Source organism: Schistocerca americana, chromosome 2 (genome assembly GCF_021461395.2).
Source record: "Schistocerca americana isolate TAMUIC-IGC-003095 chromosome 2, iqSchAmer2.1, whole genome shotgun sequence".
Lineage (NCBI taxonomy): Eukaryota > Metazoa > Arthropoda > Insecta > Orthoptera > Acrididae > Schistocerca > Schistocerca americana.
The window spans coordinates 922,559,695-922,584,089 of NC_060120.1; the positions used below are offsets into that span (position 1 = coordinate 922,559,695).

Below are 24,395 nucleotides of genomic sequence, written 5' to 3' on the forward strand. Positions count from 1 at the left end.
AAGTGGCCGGTCACTACGTATGGGGCGTTGACAGCAGCTACACGCTTTGTGGCTGTAACGTGCACCAAGTATTGCCCAAACCACTGTCCATCTTTGCCACCCGCGACGCAGTATGGCAAGCTGCTTGACAGACTGACAGTATCGGCAGTTCTGCTGATGGCCGGAATGTTGGTAGGGAAAGCCGGCCTCTCAGTGAGAAGTTCCGTACGAACGTCGTGAGAAGCCACGGCTCCCGCACCAGAAGGGTGAGATGTGCAGTTGCACTGCCCATGGGCTAACACATGGCCCCCTTGGGCAGGACTATGCTACTGCGGCAGTGGACCAAGAAGAAGCCTTCTCAGTGGCATTGCCCCAGGAGAGGGATCAGTTGCAGAGGAGGGCCGAACTGATAGCGGCTGCTAGTTGGTACAAGTCCCCTCGTCACCCAGAGTGGCCCTCCGTCCCCACCAGGCACTACCATACTTCTCTTGTTGTTGTTGTGGTCTTCTACATCTACATCTACATTGATACTCCGCAAGCCACCCAACGGTGTGTGGCGGAGGGCACTTTACGTGCCACTGTCATTACCTCCCTTTCCTGTTCCAGTCGCGTATGGTTCGCGGGAAGAACGACTGTCTGAAAGCCTCCGTGCGCGCTCTAATCTCTCTAATTTTACATTCGTGATCTCCTCGGGAAGTATAAGTAGGGGGAAGCAATATATTCGATACCTCATCCAGAAACGCACCCTCTCGAAACCTGGCGAGCAAGCTACACCGCGATGCAGAGCGCCTCTCTTGCAGAGTCTGCCACTTGAGTTTATTAAACATCTCCGTAACGCTATCACGGTTACCAAATAACCCAGTGACGAAACGCGCCGCTCTTCTTTGGATCTTCTCTATCTCCTCCGTCAACCCGACCTGGTACGGATCCCACACTGACGAGCAATACTCAAGTATAGGTCGAACGAGTGTTTTGTAAGCCACCTCCTTTGTTGATGGACTACATTTTCTAAGCACTCTCCCAATGAATCTCAACCTGGTACCCGCCTTACCAACAATTAGTTTTATATGATCATTCCACTTCAAATCGTTCCGTACGCATACTCCCAGATATTTTACAGAAGTAACTGCTACCAGTGTTTGTTCCGCTATCATATAATCATACAATAAAGGATCCTTCTTTCTATGTATTCGCAATACATTACATTTGTCTATGTTAAGGGTCAGTTGCCACTCCCTGCACCAAGTGCCTATCCGCTGCAGATCTTCCTGTATTTCGCTACAATTTTCTAATGCAGCAACTTCTCTGTATACTACAGCATCATCCGCGAAAAGCCGCATGGAACTTCCGACACTATCTACTAAGTCATTTATATATATTGTGAAAAGCAATGGTCCCATAACACTCCCCTGTGGCACGCCAGAGGTTACTCTAACGTCTGTAGACGTCTCTCCATTGATAACAACATGCTGTGTTCTGTTTGCTAAAAACTCTTCAATCCAGCCACACAGCTGGTCTGATATTCCGTAGGCTCTTACTTTGTTTATCAGGCGACAGTGCGGAACTGTATCGAACGCCTTCCGGAAGTCAAGAAAAATAGCATCTACCTGGGAGCCTGTATCTAATATTTTCTGGGTCTCATGAACAAATAAGGCGAGTTGGGTCTCACACGATCGCTGTTTCCGGAATCCATGTTGATTCCTACATAGTAGATTCTGGGTTTCCAGAAATGACATGATACGCGAGCAAAAAACATGTTCTAAAATTCTACAAGAGATCGACGTAAGAGATATAGGTCTATAGTTTTGCGCATCTGCTCGACGACCCTTCTTGAAGACTGGGACTATCTGTGCTCTTTTCCAATCATTTGGAACCCTCCGTTCCTCTAGAGACTTGCGGTACACGGCTGTTAGAAGGGGGGCAAGTTCTTTCGCGTACTCTGTGTAGAATCGAATTGGTATCCCGTCAGGTCCAGTGGACTTTCCTCTATTGAGTGATTCCAGTTGCTTTTCTATTCCTTGGACACTTATTTCGATGTCAGCCATTTTTTCGTTTGTGCGAGGATTTAGAGAAGGAACTGCAGTGCGGTCTTCCTCTGTGAAGCAGCTTTGGAAAAAGGTGTTTAGTATTTCAGCTTTACGCGTGTCATCCTCTGTTTCAATGCCATCATCATCCCGTAGTGTCTGGATATGCTGTTTCGAGCCACTTACTGATTTAACGTAAGACCAGAACTTCCTAGGATTTTCTGTCAAGTCGGTACATAGAATTTTACTTTCGAATTCAATGAACGCTTCACGCATAGCCCTCCTTACGCTAACTTTGACATCGTTTAGCTTCTGTTTGTCTGAGAGGTTTTGGCTGCGTTTAAACTTGGAGTGGAGCTCTCTTTGCTTTCGCAGTAGTTTCCTAACTTTGTTGTTGTACCACGGTGGGTTTTTCCCGTCCCTCACAGTTTTACTCGGCACGTACCTGTCTAAAACGCATTTTACGATTGCCTTGAACTTTTTCCATAAACACTCAACATTGTCAGTGTCGGAACAGAAATTTTCTTTTTGATCTGTTAGGTAGTCTGAAATCTGCCTTCTATTACTCTTGCTAAACAGATAAACCTTCCTCCCTTTTTTTATATTCCTATTAACTTCCATATTCAGGGATGCTGCAACGGCCTTATGATCACTGATTCCCTGCTCTGTACATACAGATTCGAAAAGTTCGGGTCTGTTTGTTATCAGTAGGTCCAATATGTTATCTCCACGAGTCGGTTCTCTGTTTAATTGCTCGAGGTAATTTTCGGATAGTGCACTCAGTATAATGTCACTCGATGCTCTGTCCCTACCACCCGTCCTAAACATCTGAGTGTCCCAGTCTATATCTGGTAAATTGAAATCTCCACCTAAGACTATAACATGCTGAGAAAATTTATGTGAAATGTATTCCAAATTTTCTCTCAGTTGTTCTGCCACAAATGCTGCTGAGTCGGGAGGTCGGTAAAAGGAGCCAATTATTAACCTAGTTCGGTTGTTTAGTGTAACCTCCACCCATAATAATTCACAGGAACTATCCACTTCTACTTCACTACAGGATAAACTACTACTAACAGCGATGAACACTCCACCACCGGTTGCATGCAATCTATCCTTTCTAAACACCGTCTGTACCTTTGTAAAAATTTCGGCAGAATTTATCTCTGGCTTAAGCCAGCTTTCTGTACCTATAACGATTTCAGCTTCGGTGCTTTCTATCAGCGCTTGAAGTTCCGGTACTTTACCAACGCAGCTTCGACAGTTGACAATTAGAATACCGATTGCTGCTTGTTCCCCGCATGTCCTCACTTTGCCCCGCACCCGTTGAGGCTGTTGCCCTTTCTGTACTTGCCCAAGGCCATCTAACCTAAAAAACCGCCCAGCCCACGCCACACAACCCCTGCTACCCGTGTAGCCGCTTGTTGCGTGTAGTGGACTCCTGACCTATCCAGCGGAACCCGAAACCCCACCACCCTATGGCGCAAGTCGAGGAATCTGCAGCCCACACGGTCGCAGAACCGTCTCAGCCTCTGATTCAGACCCTCCACTCGGCTCTGTACCAAAGGTCCGCAGTCAGTCCTGTCGACGATGCTGCAGATGGTGAGCTCTGCTTTCATCCCGCTAGCGAGACTGGCAGTCTTCACCAAATCAGATAGCCGCCGGAAGCCAGAGAGGATTTCCTCGGATCCATAGCGACACACATCATTGGTGCCGACATGAGCGACCACCTGCAGATGGGTGCACCCTGTACCCTTCATGGCATCTCTTCAGTTCAGAGACTAGTTTGATGCAGCTCTCCATGCTACTCTATCCTGTGCAAGCTTCTTCATCTCCCAGTACCTACTGCAACCTACATCCTTCTGAATCTGTTTAGTGTATTCATCTCTTGGTCTGGAGCTCTATGATTTTTACCCTCCGCGCTGCCCTCCAATACTAAATTGGTGATCCCTTGATGCCTCAGAATATGCCCTACCAACCGATTCCTTCTTATATTCAAGTTGTGCCACAAATTTCTCTTCTCTCCAATTCTATTCAATACCTCCTCATTAGTTCTGTGATCTACCCATCTAATCTTCCGCATATTTCTGTAGCACCACATTTCGAAAGCTTCTATTCTCTTCTTATCTAAACTATTTATCGTCCACGTTTCACTTCCATACATTGCTACACTTCATACAAATACTTTCAGAAACGACTTCCTGACACTTAAATCTATACTCGATGTTAACAAATTTCTCTTCTTCAGAAACGCTTTCCTTGACATTACCAGTCTACATTTTACATCCACTCTACTTCCACCATCATCAGCTAATTTGCTCCCCAAATAGCAAACCCATTTACTACTTTAAGTGTCTCATTTCCTAATCTAATTCCCGCAGCTTCACCCCATTTAATTCGACTACATTCCATTATCGTCGTTTTGCTTTTGTTGATGTTCATCTTATATCCTCCTTTCAAGACACTGTCCATTCCGTTCAGCAGCTCTTCCAGGTCCTTTGCTGTCTCTGACAGAATTACAGTGTCATCGGCGAACCTCAAAGTTTTTATTTTTTCTCCATGGATTTTAATACCTACTCCAAATTTTTCTTTTGTTTCCTTGACTGCTTGCTCAATATACAGATTGAATAACATCGGGGATAGGCTACAACCCAGTCTCATTTCGCTCCCTGTATTTTACCCCTGCCACCTTCAGAATTTGAAAGAGAGTATTCCAGTCAACAGTGTCAAAAGCTTTCTCTAAGTCTACAATTGCTAGGAACGTAGGTTTGCCTTTCCTTAATCTTAGTCGTAGGGTCAGTATTGCATCACGTGTTCCAACATTTCTACGGAATCCAAACTGATATTCCCCGAGGTCGGCTTCTACCAGCTTTCCCATTCGTCTGTGAAGAATTCGTGTTAGTATTTTGCAGCTGTGGCTTATTAAACTGATGTTTCGGTAATTTTCACATCTGTCAACACCTGCTTTCTTTGGGATTGGAATTGTTACCGTACTGCTCTTACTTTAAATTAAATTGGTGAGTTGATGTACAAGTCAGTAGCTCTGTTGTGATGTGGTAACGCACCAAACCATGTACAACACAGTTCCATGGCCTGAAGGTACAGTAATTACCTGGCTCGGTATGACAAGGCAACACCTTTCTGCCGTGTTGCCAGGAATGCAGTGCGCACCCTGGCCAATCTCAGCATGAAGAAGCAACTTCGTTGCAGCAAGCAGCATGTCAACATACCATGCCCGCCAACTGACTCTGCTTAGGCAGCGCTTAACCACTAGGCTTCCACAGAATCTCTAAAATACTGTTGTAGCAGCTACATAAAAGAGAAAAGCAATTTATGGTACAACTTAAAGGAAGGCGTAGTATGATACGGTGCATTCTGGAACATCAGGAACCATGAGCCATACCGCTTTTCGATTCCTCCCGTCACACTCTGGAAATGGTTTGCTTCGGCTAAAGGAAGCGAGCGCCAGGCATAGTCTGTGAAGACGGCGCGGAGCGATTTGGGATTGGAGATGCTTGGAGTGAGGAGAGGGGAACGACAGCGGCTAAACAACAGCAGAGAGTAAATGTTGGGTCCGTCTATGTTGTTGTCGCGTGGGCCCATTCTGCGGATTCCGAGGTTCGTTGCCATGTGTGTAATCCAAGCAGGTGAGTCTTGCTTCGATGGCAGTTAGCAAAGGCAATGTAAACAGATGAAGGTGAAACCGTATAGTCGTCACGAAGACATTGCTCGTTAGCAACTGTGGGATTCTCTCACCCGAAAATGCAATGGAGAGCAGATCAGTTTACTGTTTGCGGTCGGGTGGGCCTGATCTGTGGATCACGAGGTACTGTGTCTTGTGTGTTGCCCAAGTACGTGGAGTGTGCTTCTCTGACGGTTAGTAAAGCCAAGGCAAGCGGATCAAGGAGAAAGCATCTGGCCAGCAAGAAGACATTCGTCGTTAGCCTCCATGCGATTCTCTTGTCAGACATTACAATGGGGAGCAGATCAGTTTGCTGTATTGTGGTCGCGTGGTCTAGATCTGTGGATTGTGAGGCTCGCTACAGCGTGTGTAGCCCGAGCACGTGGGGTGTGCTTCGGTGACGGTTAGTGAAGGCAACGTAAACGGAACTAGGCGAAACTGTCCGGCCGGCAGGCAGATATTGGCCTTCAGTCTCTCCGTGGAATTCTTCCGTCAGACATCCCACTGGGGTGCAGATCCATTACACGCATGCAGGAGGAAGCCGGAGGTGCTGACTTTTTCATTCCCGCCTTCACGTTTCTGCATTATTCCGGGTGAGTACCTTTGAGAACTTTCGTCGCTGTTAGTTATTCGTCCTCAGCGTGCAAAAGTCCGTGTGCGTCTGTAATTTTTGACTGTTTTAAGGTGTGTATCCTTAATGCTTTAGGTCTTGAGGAAATTTTGCAGCCGGCCGAAGTGGCCGAGCGGTTCTAGGCGCTACAGTCTGGAACCGCACGACCGCTACGGTCGCAGGTTCGAATCCTGCCTCGGACACGGATGTGTGTGCTGTCCTTGGATTAGTTAGGTTTAAGTAGATCTAAGTTCTAGGGGACTGATGACCTCAGCAGTTAAGTCCCATAGTGCTCGGTGCCATTTGTACCATTTGAACCAAATTTTGCAAGTAGTTTATTCCTTTGCTAATGAGCTTCGTAAACATGCTTCTATCCTGACGATGAGTTACAATTGTCTGCACGAGTTCTATTTAATCACGCTGGAGCCCCAACTTATTGTCACTACCTGTTTATCATCTCTGCCGCTTTTAGACTCTTCTGTAAGAAATATTTATTGGACTCTTTTAAAGTTCTGAGTGAACCATTACACTGTTTTCGTTGCTGTTATGCCAGAATTAAAGATTGCAAGTGCCATTAGGAATTAATAATCATCTATTTTCTCTAGTATACACTCCTGGAAATCGAAATAAGAACACCGTGAATTCATTGTCCTAGGAAGGGGAAACTTTATTGACACATTCCTGGGGTCAGATACATCACATGATCACACTGACAGACCCACAGGCACATAGACACAGGCAACAGAGCATGCACAATGTCGGCACTAGTACAGTGTATATCCACCTTTCGCAGCAATGCAGGCTGCTATTCTCCCATGGAGACGATCGTAGAGATGCTGGATGTAGTCCTGTGGAACGGCTTGCCATGCCATTTCCACCTGGCGCCTCAGTTGGACCAGCGTTCGTGCTGGACGTGCAGACCGCGTGAGACGACGCTTCATCCAGTCCCAAACATGCTCAATGGGGGACAGATCCGGAGATCTTGCTGGCCAGGGTAGTTGACTTACACCTTCTAGAGCACGTTGGGTAGCACGGGATACATGCGGACGTGGATTGTCCTGTTGGAACAGCAAGTTCCCTTGCCGGTCTAGGAATGGTAGAACGATGGGTTCGATGACGGTTTGGATGTACCGTGCACTATTCAGTGTCCCCTCGACGATCACCAGTGGTGTACGGCCAGTGTAGGAGATCGCTCCCCACACCATGATGCCGGGTGTTGGCCCTGTGTGCCTCGGTCGTATGCAGTCCTGATTGTGGCGTTCACCTGCACGGCGCCAAACACGCATACGACCATCATTGGCGCCAAGGCAGAAGCGACTCTCATCGCTGAAGACGACACGTCTCCATTCGTCCCTCCATTCACGCCTGTCGCGACACCACTGGAGGCGGGCTGCACGATGTTGGGGCGTGAGCGGAAGACGGCCTAACGGTGTGCGGGACCGTAGCCCAGCTTCATGGAGACGGTTGCGAATGGTCCTCGCCGATACCCCAGGAGCAACAGTGTCCCTAATTTGCTGGGAAGTGGCGGTGCGGCCCCCTACGGCACTGCGTAGGATCCTACGGTCTTGGCGTGCATCCGTGCGTCGCTGCGGTCCGGTCCCAGGTCGACGGGCACGTGCACCTTCCGCCGACCACTGGCGACAACATCGATGTAATGTGGAGACCTCACGCCCCACGTGTTGAGCAATTCGGCGGTACGTCCATCCGGCCTCCCGCATGCCCACTATACGCCCTCGCTCAAAGTCCGTCAACTGCACATACGGTTCACGTCCACGATGTCGCGGCATGCTACCAGTGTTAAAGACTGCGATGGAGCTCCGTATGCCACGGCAAACTGGCTGACACTGACGGCGGCGGTGCACAAATGGTGCGCAGCTAGCGCCATTCGACGGCCAACACCGCGGTTCCTGGTGTGTCCGCTGTGCCGTGCGTGTGATCATTGCTTGTACAGCCCTCTCGCAGTGTCCGGAGCAAGTATGGTGGGTCTGACACACCGGTGTCAATGTGTTCTTTTTTCCATTTCCAGGAGTGTATTTCTAAGTCTCAAAACTGCGTGGTGAAATTAAACGAAGAAGTTTCTGTTGGTAGCGCCGAGCACCGATTACATCAGCATTTCCAATCACACGTCTCCGCCCACTGCAACCATCACTCTTTCCATTTAGATTTTTGTTTGTCGGTTTCAGCAATTGTTTTTGAAGAACGTTGATGTTCAGAAATAGTACAGTAATTGCGTTAATTTTTTTTTTACGTAAATGGTGAGCTATTTCTTCACATCGGAAAACGTCTTATTCCATTCACACAGCAAACCCTCCCCCCTCCCTCCCGCACCCAGTACAATCGGACGTCTTCTTTGTGGCACACATTTGTGCTCGTATTTGCTTTGCACAGTCAAAGAGAAAGCCCGGACTGGTGAAAGCTCAAAAAGTGGTAAGAGTCCTTCACACAGTGAAAGTACAATTATGTTCTATTACAATTTCTAATATTTAACATAAACTGTGAAAAGATATAAAATCAAAATATCGGCATTCGATATTGTCTTTTTGTTATCGATATATCGGCAAAAAGCATATCTCCGATATTCTCAGACGCTTACAGCAAAATATCGATGTATCGATATATTATCAGTAGCCCTATGGCGGGCACAGCAGTGCCTCACACCTGCCCTCAGGTGTCCGCCGGCACCCACACGCTCCACTAAAGTGTAGTACAGCGTATCTTTAACTGGCATCTGATACAGTATTAGACCTATATGCTACTTTTTCATGAAAAACGCTTAGTGGATGAATGTTGCCAGTAGTAGTATAACAAGGGGGGGTTTGACCCCACTGAGATGATCCAAGATGGCGGCCGTAATGTCACGTGACGTCAGCTGATGACGCGGATACCGTTATCCAAGATGGCTGCCGGTTTAGCCGCAGTGACGTCATGCAAGATGGTGGTCGTGACGTCAGCTGATGACACGAGTACCATTGTCAAAGATGGCGGCCGTGACGTGAGCTGATGACGCGAGTACCGTTATCCAAGACAGCGGCTGGTGCCACCCCACTGACGTCATCCAAGATGGCGGCCATGACGTCTACTGATGACGCGAGTACAGTTATATAAGATGGCGGAATTGCTAGGAAAGTGCTACAACCCCGTGCCACCCACCCCTGGTGGGAAGTTCGAATTTTAGCGGGAAATTGAATTATGTGCTTCTTCAAGTCCCCTGTCCGACTTTTTGCATGATCATGTGTCGTCCTCTTGGAAAATTTGCAAGAATTCCGAATTCTGGAGGGAATTTTGCTCTGAGAGCTTACTTCTGCAGCTGAGGGGAGTTAGTATGGTGTTGCCTCCAGTAGAGCCTGCTCATGATGTCATTCAATTGAAATATAATTTATTTAAATTTGTGTAAATTTGGTAAAATTGTTTTAAATTTGTATAAATTTGTTTGAATTTGTTTCAATTTATTATCTACCTACAGCATAATTGGCCTAGTTTGGTGCTACCACCACAAGAGGCTGAGATATCACTGCTTGTTGTGCTGTCAGTGTGGAAGGACCATGAGGAAATGCTGATGCCTGACACAGGGAGTTTTTAAAGCTGTATTACATGCACTCATTCAGCTGAGGAGTGCATTCACAGCTCGCTGCATGAAGAATAGAAGCGAGCATTAATGCTTAAACAAATGAAGAAGAAGAATACAGTACTGCAAATAAATGCTCTGCATTAAAGATGCATTACACAATGCATGGAAACATCTGTCATTTCTAAAACCTACACATAAGCTCCCACCACTGGGACTATAGCAGCAGCGTCAGACATGTGAAATTACAAGTCTTTCAGCCACTAACTCTGTGAACAGCACATCTGTTAGGCAAATGTATACACAGAGATTGCAGTGCCTCACAAACACCTAACTTAGAATCACCTTAGTTATGAAGCTTAAGTCTCGATTTTACACCCAAGATGCGACAGGGGGATGGAGTACATAGCATAAATTATGGTTCATTTAGAGGAATGTGTCGCGTTTCATCACACATGAGATGGGAGTCCTCCGATGACCGACAGGTTTACCATTAACGATCGCAAGCAGACAGTGCGCTAAATCACATACAGAACACGTGAATGCCAGAAATATGATTCAGTAGTGGCTGCAATCATTGAAGGACTTCTTTACAGGATCCAACGCAGATGGTGTTTGAATGGAAAGATTTGTTTCCAAATCCCAGACAGCATTTCTATCGAAAGCGTAGTACTATAGATCTGAAACGCTAGTGTACATTTCTTACGACCTAAATCAGCAGATCATCTACTACTGTTTGTGATCCTTCTCAATGTACCATCACCTATAACCCAGTCGATATACAGTAAAACTTCGTTAACAGGAATCCGAAGGGACCGAAAAATCAGGAGTTCGTGTTAAAAAAATTCGTATTAAGTGAAAACCACAGATTTTAATAAGTATACATGTGCAGCAGTACACTAATGTGTAATACACTACACTATCAGTCACGTTATTGTAGACTTATAACAGTATAAAGTGACTGTAAAATCCAAGTACTCACAAATTATGTACGTTACTTTCTTGGAAAAAATTCTGTCATGGTTCGCTGACGTTCATGGGAACGATAATATTTTGTAATTTCACAACCAGTTGTAATGACAGTGTCCGTAAACCCAGCAGTGACGTCGGATGTTGAAGCGAACCGTTCTAAACAGACCAGGGCTGTAAACATCTCCTGATGGGTAGGTGGAATGGTATCTGTATTCTCTTCCTCGTCACTTTCTTCTGATGGCCCTCCTTGCACCTCGTTCACAGCTTCTGGCACATCCGATTCCACAGAAGCACATACGGCAACATCGTCGTCTACACTAACGAATTCTTCGAAACTAATCCCAGGGTTCGCAACGTCCTGCAGAACTGTCCATTCATCAGGTGAAGTGGCATCTTCTAACTCGTGGACATCTTCAGTGTTGCTATGTCTCCAACCTGTGTTAAAGCACTTCCCTATATGATGAGGTGATACTGAGTTCCAGGCTGCTGCGATGGCTTTTGTTGCGTCAAGCAGATTCCAATTTGGGGTTGCACTATTGTTTTCAGCAGCACGAATTCCAAGTCTTACAAGTCGCTTACGATAAGCTCTCTTTATGAGAGAGGTTGTGCGTTGGTCCAAAGGCTGAAGGCGGCTTGTGGCGTTGGGTGGAAAAAACTGAACCTATCTTTATGAGAGAGATTATGCCTTGGTCCAAAGGCTGAAGGCGGCTTGTGGCGTTGGGTGGAAAAAACTGAACCTTTATGTTGGATAGGTTCAGATCATGAACGTTATGGGCAGTACATCTGTCCAATGTAAGAAGAACATGTCTATTTTGAGCAACCATTCGACTGTTGAAACGAAGAAGCCACTTGCGAAATGATGTGCTATCGATCCAAGCTTTCTTGTGGTGAGAGTAGATGCTAGGTAAAGTGTCCATATTTATATTTTTAAAACAACGTGGTTTCTCGGATTTACCGATAGCCCAGGCACGAAACTCCTTACTGCAATCGGCATTACAGCACAGTACAACAGTCACGCGTTGTTTGCTTCGTGCTCCACCGTGACATTTATCACCTTTTATCCCTAGGGTGTGATATGGAAAAAGATTGTAGAAAAACCCAGTTTCATCCATGTTAAACAAATCACACGAGGCATACCTCCCCTCACTCGGTTTAATTCCAGCAACCAGTTGTTCGCACTTTCTTCATCAACTATATTTGTTTCACCACAAATTTGTGCAGATGAAATTGAATGTCTGTTTTGGAACCGGTACAACCAACCAGCAGACTAAACAAGGTGACATGCCCTGCAATCACTGAATAGTTAACGTATCCTCAAATTATATAAAGAGTATAAAACAATCCTTTCTCCAGCCGATCATGTAGCAGTGGATGTATGTGTAATAATCATTTTGTCTTCATTCTCGTCCTCCTGCTTAGAAGTACTAACAAAAGGTCCTCCTCGCTAAAGTCCATCTCAGTAACTAATCAGTTGGCAATACCTGCGGTGTCAGACACTGGTGATCCAGGAGTGTTCACCACAATTACAGGTGACCGCCAGTGCCGACCGTCACCAGTGTCCCAGTGTGAAACGGGCCTAAGTGGAAACGTGTTGTAATTACTTGCACTGGTAAATTAGGTGCTATTAATGTAGTTGAAAAAGGAAGTTTATTGAAAACTGTTGTGGCCAATTGGGGACCAGGTTTTTCTACCATTCCAGAGGAGGCTGAAGTCAGGATTTAAATTTCTAGAGCTAACTGTGAATAATCTTCGTAGAAAAATACTGTTAACATCCGACTTCAAAAAAATAGACAAAACTCTTTACCTTTGGTCCACCCAACAAGAGAAAAAAGCATGCCTGTGACTGGTTAGATACTACACGAAAAAGCTAAAATGTTAATTGAGTTTTTAGGTGAGGAAAAAATTCTTCCTCAAGTTCTTGGTCGTTAGCTACAGCATTCTTCAGTTGAATGTATACGGAGAAAAGTTATCTGGAGACCCAGAATTGGTTGTTGTTTTCAAAACAGAGTTTGAAGATGACGCCCAAAGTTCCACTAAGGAGCAAATTACAACACCGATGACATGGGTGTCAAGTTCAAGATGTTGGCAATAAAATCATTAGCATCACCAAAGGATACGGCTGTCCCAGGACAAAAAATGGGAAAAAGAACCAATAATTCTTTTTGATATCATACGCTTCTGGAACACATGGACTACCGCCGCTACCCCCACCCCCCTCCATACCCCAAGTGTGTATTGGGAAGTCCAAAGAAACGTGAAGCCTTGATGTATTTGCACAAAACGCGCCACCAGTGTTTTATACAGCAACAGAAATTTGACAGACACAGACATTGACATTCAATAGTTCATCACTAGACGCCTGAGAAAGAAACATTCGTTTAAGGAAAGGATCAAACAAAGTAAAACAACAAGAACTACCACAAACTGTCAGTTGGAAACGTCATAAAAGAAAAAAAGGGTAACATAATTATGTATTTTAGTGGACAGTGTTATTTACTGTGATACTGACAGTGTAAAATGTGCCATGAAGAAATTATACATCAGTTCAATGTTAATCTGTTTGGCAATACTACCTAAACACGCAATTTTCTCCTGTATCTACCATGTCTTTCCTAAGTAATGAAACCTTGGGAAGTACGTGTAGCTACTATTTTCTCTCATTTTCTGTTATCTTTATTGAGTGATTGGATTAACTAGCGGTTATTGTAACCCTCCCAAGCACAGTTTTCAATGAGATTTCCGTTTCCTGTTTATCTTCCCGCCAAAAAAGATCATGACATTGCACATAATGCGCCTTAATTTAAGAAAGACATTTTTAAGACTGGACGTTTGGAGCACAGCAGTGTATGGGGGCGATTATCGACTGTGGGAAAACCAGAACAGAGAGATTCGCAACGTTCGAGATGCGGTGTTGTAGGAGGATGTTGAAAGTTAGGTGGATTGGTAAGATAATAATCAGCAACGAGAGGAACCTGTGAAAAAATCTGACTAAAAGTGAGGGGAATATAGGCTGTGCTAATATGTCTTGGAATAGCTCTGATAGTACTTGAGAGATCTAAAGATGGTAAAAATTGTAGGGGAAGGCAGAGACTGGGTTATAACAAAAAAATAAATGTGCCCGTTGGGCGTGCGTGCGCACGCGTTTGTGTGTGTGTGTGTGTGTGTGTGTGTGTGTGTGTGTGTGTGTGTGAGTGCGCGTGCATGCTACTCAGAAATGAGGAGATCTGCACAGGAGAGGAATTTATGGTGGGCAGCGTCAAACCAGTCAGAAGACTGATGAGTCAATACACAGATATATGCATAACTGCTCCTGCACTTATTGCGTGCAAAGACTTCGAGGCCATGCTATGTGTTAAACACATAAGAATGGGAACGCTTGAAACTGAGACTAATATGCTTTTACTTTTAATAACTGGAAACTGTGTATGTGTGCCACAACCTCTTGGTAGCAATGTGGAAGGAAATACTATTAAATTGCGATTACAGTATCTGATCTAGAATCGCCGTTGCTACCTTACTCTGAAACACAAACATAATTAGGTGCATGTGACTAGCTGTAACGGAATGTTGAGAATGGTTCTCAGTAATACTCTAAACTACTTTCTCGTGAACAAGCACAGACGATGGTGGGTGCATAAGAAAAACTATGCCCAGTTAAAAAGAAACGCATGTGTTGCATTTACATGAAATTCTGATGATGTAAAATGGGTCTAATATTCTCACAAGAGGATTGTTTAGACCCTACAACTGTTTTTTGTCTTGGAAACGGATAATTCGACTCTGCTCAATCTGCACTGCAATAATGATGTACTGAACGACAGGAAGTAATAAATTACTGCAAGGCATTTTTTCTTATCTTAATAATTAACCTGCTGTAACAAATGGCTTCTTTTTGTCCTTTTTGAAAAATACTGAACACTCTGCACGCAATTGTGCAAGGCGTAACAGTATAAAAGTGCAACCTTTTAGCAAACACGTTTATCACTTAATCATTGAGGTTAAACTTCGGTGAGATATTTCATAAATCAGTAAGAGGGTATTTTCCAATTAGACTGAAACCTTTTAATAACGCAGAAACACTCGAACTAACATGAACTATTACTCTTTCTCAACACTGTCTTTGTCAACATTCTCATGCACCATACTAAACACTTCTAACACTTTTTCAAATAACATAACCATTACTCTTTTAGATTCCTAGTAAAATATCTTTAAATTAATTGTGGTGGAGAAAGCGAATTAGAATACTGAGTACATGACTAAGAATTCATCTTGGATACGTCCGCCATCCACGCCTTTCCCTGCCATGACACAACACTCTCTCCCTCTCTGGCAGACAGCTGCTTCCGACTCCTTCGCCTTATGTTTAGTCAATAATACCACAACTTCCGGAAACCAAAGAAAACATCTTATGCTCGGCATGCAGAGTTGCTCAAAGTGGTAAATATTACAAATACTCTGTTATATATACCAAACAAACCAACGTTTTTCATAATATATATACATCTCTCATAAACATTTCTCCATACACCAGGTGGTTATAATTTAAGTGCAGCTACTCACATGGGTCCAGTCTGAGCTGTAATTACCGCACAGCTGCGAAACTTTGTAGATATTGTAATGCGTTAATGCGAAACCGATTTACGCTGGAAAAAGATTAGTTTCAGTTTTGGCCACCAGGTGCTAATTTGGCCCTGTGAACACAAGAAAGACGTATATAACTGTTTACGGATACAATGGTTTAGGAATGGGACGTGGAAAGGAAAATTCAAACAAGTGAGAAAGGTATAATGCTGATTTCATTATCAACCTCCGCTTACATAATTTGTTCCGCACGGCACTGGAGACGTCGACGAAATGCTGCACAGCGCCAGATTTACACTTGGTGGCCAAAATTGAAACTACTATTTTTTTTTCCAACGTAAATCAGTTCTGCATTAAAGCATTAGCATATCTACCAAGTTCGCTGCCACACGATAATTACAGCCCACATTGGACCTCAGTGAGTATCTGCACTTTAATTATAGCCTCCCGGTACGAAGGCTGGCAGGAAAAAGTCAACTGAGGCGGCTGCCCCTCCGGAACAATAGAATGGAATCGCGAAGCACTCTCGATGAGAATTTGTTTTTGTATCGGTGGCACAATTTTTGTTAGCTCTACCAGTTAACAATACAGCAAGACCAAGTGTTAATGTTTCTATTCGATTCGACTAGTTATCAGTTTTTCTAAACTCACATTCATAGGATTTGCAGTGAATAGAGTTACTTGGTGTCCCCTTTGCAGCAGAGCTTTTGTCAAGATATGGAACGGCTTTTGGTGGCTGATGGAAGGCGCTGGAACAACCACCAATATCTTGGAGGCGACGCATCCATTTATCAGCGACGTCAACGCAACAAACAGGAAAAGTTTGTTCTCTGAAACAATTAAATAAAAGTGTACAGCGTGAGCAAAATTGCAGCAAAACAGACACATCTACAATAGATTCGTCGCCTTTAGAAATTTAGTAATATCGTCAGAGGTCATTACAGAAAGAAAATTTATATAGCGATACGTACGGTGTAACAAAAACACTCTGTTAGACCTCGAAGATTTGTGGGCAGTGTCTTGAGGCAGAAATTAATGACACTAGCTGACGCCGCAAAAGAAATTCAACGACGGTATAGTGTTGAAGTTACAGGCAGCAAACGTGAATTGTCCTGTGTCGCAGTGCAGCCAGAACTCCATGCAACAGGCGTGACGGAATTAAGGACGTTACACCGCCTAGAATGCACGCCTTTCTGAACAGGACAGAGGGGCGTACAAGCAAATGTTTTCTGCAGAAAAGGTGGCCCAGCGATAGGGGTTCTCTTTAGTAACTTCAACTATCTGGACATCTGTTTCTGTGAGCTACGTACTGCACTAAGAGAAAAAGTACTCTGAGTGGCCATGGGAAGACACCTGATTTTGTGTTCAGTCTTCAGATATTGAAACCTTATGGGTGCATTTGACCTGGTGTAGTCCTGGTAGAAAATAGGTTCCCCAGATTCAAATCAGTGGCGATCTGACTCACAGTACACCGCCGATGGCTCGGAATAGCAGTGCAGAGGCGAAGTGACTTCACTCCTTCAGACATCTGAGGTCGCCTGTTCAGTTGTCAAATCACATCGAAACATTGTTTCTACCGTCCTGCAGGTCCGTCCTGCACAATATGAAACTAGAAAACTGGAATACTTGCGTCATCTTTGAATGCTTGACTCATGCATCTTGCATCGATTATCATCCTACGTTCAATATTGGATAAATCTCGACATGCTGTCATGTCCGCTACAAATACATCTATATCTACATGCACATCAGTGCTCCGCAAACCGCGAAACGCATGTAAGACGGCGCGTAACATTGTACCAGTCATGGTCTTATCCCGTTCCGCTCACGTACGGAGCATGGGAAGAATGATAGTTTAAGTGCCTCTATGAGTGCTGTAATTAGTCCTTGTCCTCACGATTCCTATGTGAGCGATACGCAGGGGATTGTAGTATATTCCTAGAGTTATCATTTAAAGCATGTTCTTCAAACTTCGTAAGCAGGCTTCCTTAGGATAGTTAAGTCTGTCTTCAAACGTGTGACAGTCGCTTCTGTCACCATCTCTGAGACACTCTCTCACACGTGAAACAAACTTGCGACCAGTCATATTGTCCGTTATTGTAGATACATATTTGTTTTCACAAACGTCAACTGGTGGTTCTAGCCATTGAGGGAAGCTTGAAGGTCAGCTATGTGTGCTGGTCGTGTGCACCGTGGAGATGCGAGCGACGAATAGACGTGCGACTGTAGAGCAGCTGACTGTCCAGAAGAACCAAGAGGCTACCAACAGCGTTTCCACAACGACAGTTCAACTAATGTTAATGCGGTTGGGCCTCTGCAGCAGGCAGCTGCTTGACGCACCAGTGCGGACTGCCGCTCATCGGCGATGAAGACTGGGATTTGCATGCTAATACCGCAATGGACGTCCACTGAGTGCTGATAGGTGGCCTTTGTAGATGAATCACGTGATGTGCTACATAGCTGTCAAATATCTCAAAGCAAACGCCTTGCAACAATCGTCACAGTCCAGGCTGGAGAAGGGAGCGTTAGGATCTGGAGAATTCTCTGCGTGATGTCGTCGTTCTGGAAGATACAGTGTATTGGCACTGGTATACATCTATCCTTGGGCACCATGTCCAGCCTCAAATGCAGTTAGTTATTCCTCGACACAATGGCTTCGACCAGCAGGACAATGCAACGTGTCACACAGCTAGAGGTGTACGTGTGTGATTCGAGGTGCACCAGGATGAGTTTGCTGTACTCCCCTGACCACCAAACTCCCCAGATTTAAGCGCAATGGAGTATCTGTGGGCCCACCACAATCAGGCTGTTCGCACCATGGGTCTTCAACTGAGAAATCTAGCACAGCTATGTGCGGCTACCCCATCAGAGGTTCAAGTCCTCCCTCGGGCATGGATGTGTGTGTTATCCTTAGCGTAAGTTAGTTTAAGTAGTGTGTAAGCCTAGGGACTGATGACCTTAGCAGTTTGGTCCCATAGGAACTTACCACAAATTTCAATTTCCTAGCACGGTTGGCCAAGGCACTACAATTGGAATGGCTCCACATCCCTGTCTGTAACCTCCAGAACTGCACAGACTCTCTTGTCTGTTTCACGACTGATAAGTTGCTAATCTATTATGTACTTAATGGGTTTTGTATGAATGCATAAATTAGTTTGTAAGTGATGGTACACAGGTAAGTGACGAGGGATCACAAATCGATACCATAGGTTCGTCAATGTTGGCAATGGAATTGCTTGTAGTGGTCGTCTGGGATCTGGTGGATCCTATGGTGTATGGTCACTGAGCCACACTTCCGGTGGCTCTGTACCATGAGCGCCCTCTGCTGCCACGATATGGGGTGGCCAGCAGCAGCGCCTCAACCCACTTGCGCTTGGAACCTCATTGCTACACTACTATCATTTGCACTTAGTACAGCAAGCCTCATCGAAGTTTACACTGCGATAGCTGGACTCTTATTGCAGCACTATTTGTAATGAGTCTTTGTACGCCTGAAAAAAGTACAAGTTAATCTTCTGTTTACTTTGTACACTTGTTCGCTAATCATTTCAACTCATGCTCAACTTTCTTCGATGACTGTTGCCACACCACATTGTAGCTCAGTTCACCTTACCATTCTGTACAACAAGCGAGACACTGAAGTGAAAAGATGCACATCTACTGTCGCATTTCTCAGCATTCCGACATATTAAAGTTACTGGTCTTATGTTTAACTAAGCAACTCATAAAATAAGTTACATATAAACAATTCACGCCAAATCAGCAAAAATCGGAGGTTATGTTGTCATGGGTATGGGTATACAGGGTGGTACATTGATAGTGACCAGGCCAAATATCTCACGTAATAAGCATCAAACGAAAAAACTACAGAAAACGAAACTCATCTACCTTGAAGGGGAAAACCAAATGGTGCTATGGTTGGCTCGCTAGATGACGCTGCCATAGGTCAAACGGATATCAACTGCGTTTTTTTTAAATAGGAACCCCCATTTTTTTATTACATATTCGTGTATTACGTTAAGAAATATGTATGTTTTAGTTGGACCACATTTTTCGCCTTCTGAAAGATGGCGCTGTATTAGTCACAAACGCATAAGCACATGGTAACACGTAACATTCCGTCAATGCTGACGGTATTTGCTTCGTGATACATTACCCGTGTTAAAATAGACCGTTTAACAATTGCGGTAAAGGTCGATATCGTGTTGATGTATGGCTGTTGTGATCAAAATGCCCAACGGGCGTGTGCTATGTATGCTGCTCGGTATCCTGGACGACATCATCCAAGTGTCCGGATAGTTACGTTATTTAAGGAAACAGGAAGTGTTCAGCCACATGTGAAACGTCAACCACGAAGTACAACAAATGATGATGCCCAAGCAGGTGTTTTAGCTGCTATCGCGGCTAATCCGCACATGAGTAGCAGAGAAATTGCGCGAGAATCGGGTATCTCAAAAACGTCGGTGTTGAGAATGCTACATCAACATCGATTTCACCCGTACCATATTTCTATGCACCAGGAATTGCATGGCGACGACTCTGAACGTCGTGTACAGTTCTGCCACTGGGCAGAAGAGAAACTAGAGGACGATGACAGATTTTTTGCACGCGTTCTATTTAGCGATGAAGCGTCATTCACCAACAGCGGTAACGTCAACCGGCATAATATGCACTATTGGGCAGCGAAAAATCCACGATGGCTGCGACAAGTGGAACATCAGCGACCTTGGCGGGTTAATGTATGGTGCGGCATTATTGGAGGAAGGATAATTGGCCCCTATTTTATCGAGAGCAATCTAAATGGTGAAATGCATTCTGATTTCCTACGTAATGTTCTACCGATGTTACTACAAGATGTTTCACTGCATGACAGAATGGCGATGTACTTCCAACATGATAGATTTCCGGCACATAGCTCGCGTGCGGTTGAAGTGGTATTGAATAGCATATTTCATGACAGGTGGATTGGTCGTCGAAGCACCATATCATGGCCTGCACGTTCACCGGATCTGACGTCGCCGGAGTTCTTTCTGTGGGGAAAGTTGAAGGACATTTGCTATCGTGATCCACCGACAACGCCTGACAACATGTGTCAGCGTATTGTCAATGCATGTACGAACTTTACGGAAGGCGAACTACTCGCTGTTGAGAGGAATGTCGTTACACGTATTGCCAAATGCATTGAGGTTGACGGGTATCATTTTGAGCATTTATTGCATTAATGTGGTACTTACAGGTAATCACACTGTAACAGCATGCGTTCTCAGAAATGATAAGTTCACAAAGGTACATGTATCACATTGGGACAACCGAAATAAAATGTTGAAACGTACCTACGTTCTGTATTTTAATTTAAAAAACCTACCTGTTACCAACTGTTCGCCTAAAATTGTGAGCCATATGTTTGTGACTATTACAGCGCCATCTATCACAAAGCGAAAAAAGTGGTCCAACTAAAACATTCATATTAGTTTAAGTACTACACGAATATGTAATAAAAATGGGGGTTCCTATTTTAAAAAAACGCAGCGCCATCTAGTGAGCCAACCATAGCGCCATCTGCTTTTCCTCTTCAAGCTAGACGAGTTTCGTTCTTTGTAGGTTTTTCGTTTGACGCTTATTTCGTGAGTTATTTGACCCGGTCACGATCAATGGACTACCCTGTATAATGCCAGAAATGGGAGATATAATTGTGCCTGAAGAATTTGACAGAGCTATGAATCTTCAGAACTGCTGATATCCCTGGTAGAATCATCCTGACTAAACTATTCCATCTGGTTTGGAAGGTTTATGAGATGGACGAAATTATCTAAGACTTCGAAAAGAATATAATAACTTCAATTCCAATGGAAGCTGGTACTGTCAGGTCAGAAATTTTACAGAACTATCAATTTAATAAGTAATGGTCGCAAAATCCTGTCATATTATTTAAAAAAGGATGGAAAAACGGGCAGAAGCCGATGTCAGGGAAGATCAGTTTGGGAGAAATGTTGGAACAGGTGAGGCATTATTGTCCTTACGACTTTGGAGAGAGGCTAAGACTGACATGTACCACATTTTGTGATTCGGAGAGCCTGATTCACATACTCATTTAAGCTCCCGAGCTGCCATGCCACATGACACGACAACAGTTCGCCTAGCGCATGAAGTCAAAACTATAGCGTCCATAACATTAGTGCATAATGGGTAACACACCGTTATGAAAGGCACGCCTCCCCCGACATTCCACGACAGCAAATTATGCCCCAAAACAGGCGTTTTTGAGAAAACATTAATTTTATGTTCATGCAGCATTTCTTCCACCGGCCAGATTGAAACCAGTCGCAGACTGGAAGCGACCCGATCGTCGGCTAAGGAAAGACAAATCTATGTTCATATCGGTCGTAGATTTTGTGAATTATGTATTAAAGGTGTTGTAAGTCGTTAAGTGCCCTCATTTTTCAATACTGCATGAATTTAGTCCGGATAACTGCGCATCTGAGTTATGCTGCCTCCAGATGTAGAGCTTCTGAACGCAACAATTGAGTTATCGAGTTAAATCTTTACTCTGTGATCTTTTTTGTCCAAGGACATTATGTCTGTTTGATAATTTGAACATAAGACCATAGCTCATAATGAGCAGATTATGACAACATTTTAATTTTTTAAATTCGCAGGGAGGCTACAAATCAACAAAATTATTCTCAGCTGTAGTGGAGGAAGTGTTCAAGCACCTAAACAACTTCCTGCTGAGTTTGTTATTTTCAAACAAAAACAACGAACGGAAGAAATTAGTGTAGCGACATTGAAAGTAGCCCTAAAACTGAGACCAAGATAAATCTTAGTCAACACATTGAAAGAAAGTACGAGAGCAGTTCACTAAGTAATGCAACACATTTTTTTTCTGAAACAGGGGTTGTTTTATTCAGCATTGAAATATACCAGGTTATTCCCCAATCTTTTAGCTACACAACACTATTTTTCAACGTAATCTCCATTCAATGCTACGGCCTTACGCCACCTTGAAATGAGGGCCTGTATGCCTGCACGGTACCATTCCACTGGTCGATGTCGGAGCCAACGTCGTACTGCATCAATAACTTCTTCATCATCCGCATAGTGCCTCCCACGGATTGCGTCCTTCATTGGGCCAAACATATGGAAATCCGACGGTGCGAGATCGGGGCTGTAGGGTGCATGAGGAAGAACAGTCCACTGAAGTTTTGTGAGCTCCTCTCGGGTTCGAAGACTTGTGTGAGGTCTTGCGTTGTCATGAAGAAGGAGAAGTTCGTTCAGATTTTTGTGCCTACGAACACGCTGAAGTCGTTTCTTCAATTTCTGAAGAGTAGCACAATACACTTCAGAGTTGATCGTTTGACCATGGGGAAGGACATCGAACAGAATAACCCCTTCAGCGTTCCAGAAGACTGTAACCATGACTTTACCGGCTGAGGGTATGGCTTTAAACTTTTTCTTGGTAGGGGAGTGGGTGTGGCGCCACTCCATTGATTGCCGTTTTGTTTCAGGTTCGAAGTGATGAACCCATGTTTCATCGCCTGTAACAATCTTTGACAAGAAATTGTCACCCTCAGCCATATGACGAGCAAGCAATTCCACACAGATGGTTCTCCTTTGCTCTTTATGGTGTTCGGTTAGACAACGCGGGACCCAGCGGGAACAAACCTTTGAATATCCCAACTGGTGAACAATTGTGACAGCACTACCAACAGAGATGTCAAGTTGAGCACTGAGTTGTTTGATGGTGATCCGTCGATCATCTCGAACGAGTGTGTTCGCACGCTCCGCCATTGCAGGAGTCACAGCTGTGCACGGCCGGCCCGCACGCGGGAGATCAGACAGTCTTGCTTGACCTTGCGGCGATGATGACACACGCTTTGCCCAACGACTCACCGTGCTTTTGTCCACTGCCAGATCACCGTAGACATTCTGCAAGCGCCTATGAATATCTGAGATGCCCTGGTTTTCCGCCAAAAGAAACTCGATCACTGCCCGTTGTTTGCAACGCACATCCGTTACAGACGCCATTTTAACAGCTCCGTGCAGCGCTGCCACCTGTCGGAAGTCAATGAAACTATACGAGACGAAGCGGGAATGTTTGAAAATATTCCACAAGAAATTTCCGGTTTTTTCAACCAAAATTGGCCGAGAAAGAAAATGTGTTGCATTACTTATTGAACTGCCCTCGTAGTAATAATTTGCGTGCGGGATTTCCGCCCAGTTGCTTACATTTTACATATCGGCTGAACACTCTGCAGATTCCCACAAGTGGTTTGACAACACAACATGATCACAGTCACAGTTAATGCAGCTGAAAACGTATGCACGCCAGAAAGCAAAATTCGATATCCCGCACAAAAAGCCAAGACAAGATACAGAGAACCGCATCCTAATTAATCTCACTGATCAGAATCTTAAAGTGGATATAGTGAACGTCCTTACTAAACGGATAAATGTCGCACCCCAACCAAAATGCAGCTTGTTTCAGCTCGTGGAACATGTCGTAGCGCGTCTCGCTCCGGGAAGCAAGTACGAGGTTCACCGCGAAACCTGTTTAGTACTTCCCAAAGTGCTAACGCTAAAATCATCTCCAAGGGCAAACGAGTAGAGCTAAGAAATCCTCAGGATAACAACGATAGTGCTATTCTTCCAGCCGACAAGGGAAGCTTCCAGTCCCAATGTCTCGTGTGGACTACAATGAGATGACTTTCGATCTTTTTTATGACGCTGTATACAGACAGATAAATGTCGAACCAACTGATAAAATCGAAAAGAAGATAGTTTTTCTAAGTGAGTTTTGCCACATAGTGTCATTTAGAGACTTAAGAAACGAGTAACAGTGCCATCTGGAAAAATACCTGAAATGCTTGCTCAGCGATTATGTGTGGACGTTCGAACACCGCATCCGCCACTACGGGGCCTTTGAACACCGTGGAAGTTAACTGCGGATCAGGATCATGGTATTATGGTCAGTTTAGAAGTAGT

The 24,395-nt window shown here is 44.5% G+C and overlaps 1 protein-coding gene across 1 annotated transcript in view; it reads right to left on the minus strand.

Annotated features, from left to right (window-relative positions):
- LOC124595428 (UDP-glucosyltransferase 2-like) overlaps positions 1-24,395 on the minus strand; it is a 123,544-nt gene that overhangs the window by 90,088 nt on the left and 9,061 nt on the right. The window contains exon 2 of the mRNA XM_047134166.1: positions 16,065-16,243. Within this exon, the coding sequence (XP_046990122.1) occupies positions 16,065-16,243 (179 nt within the window). The remainder of the gene's footprint in view (positions 1-16,064; positions 16,244-24,395) is intronic.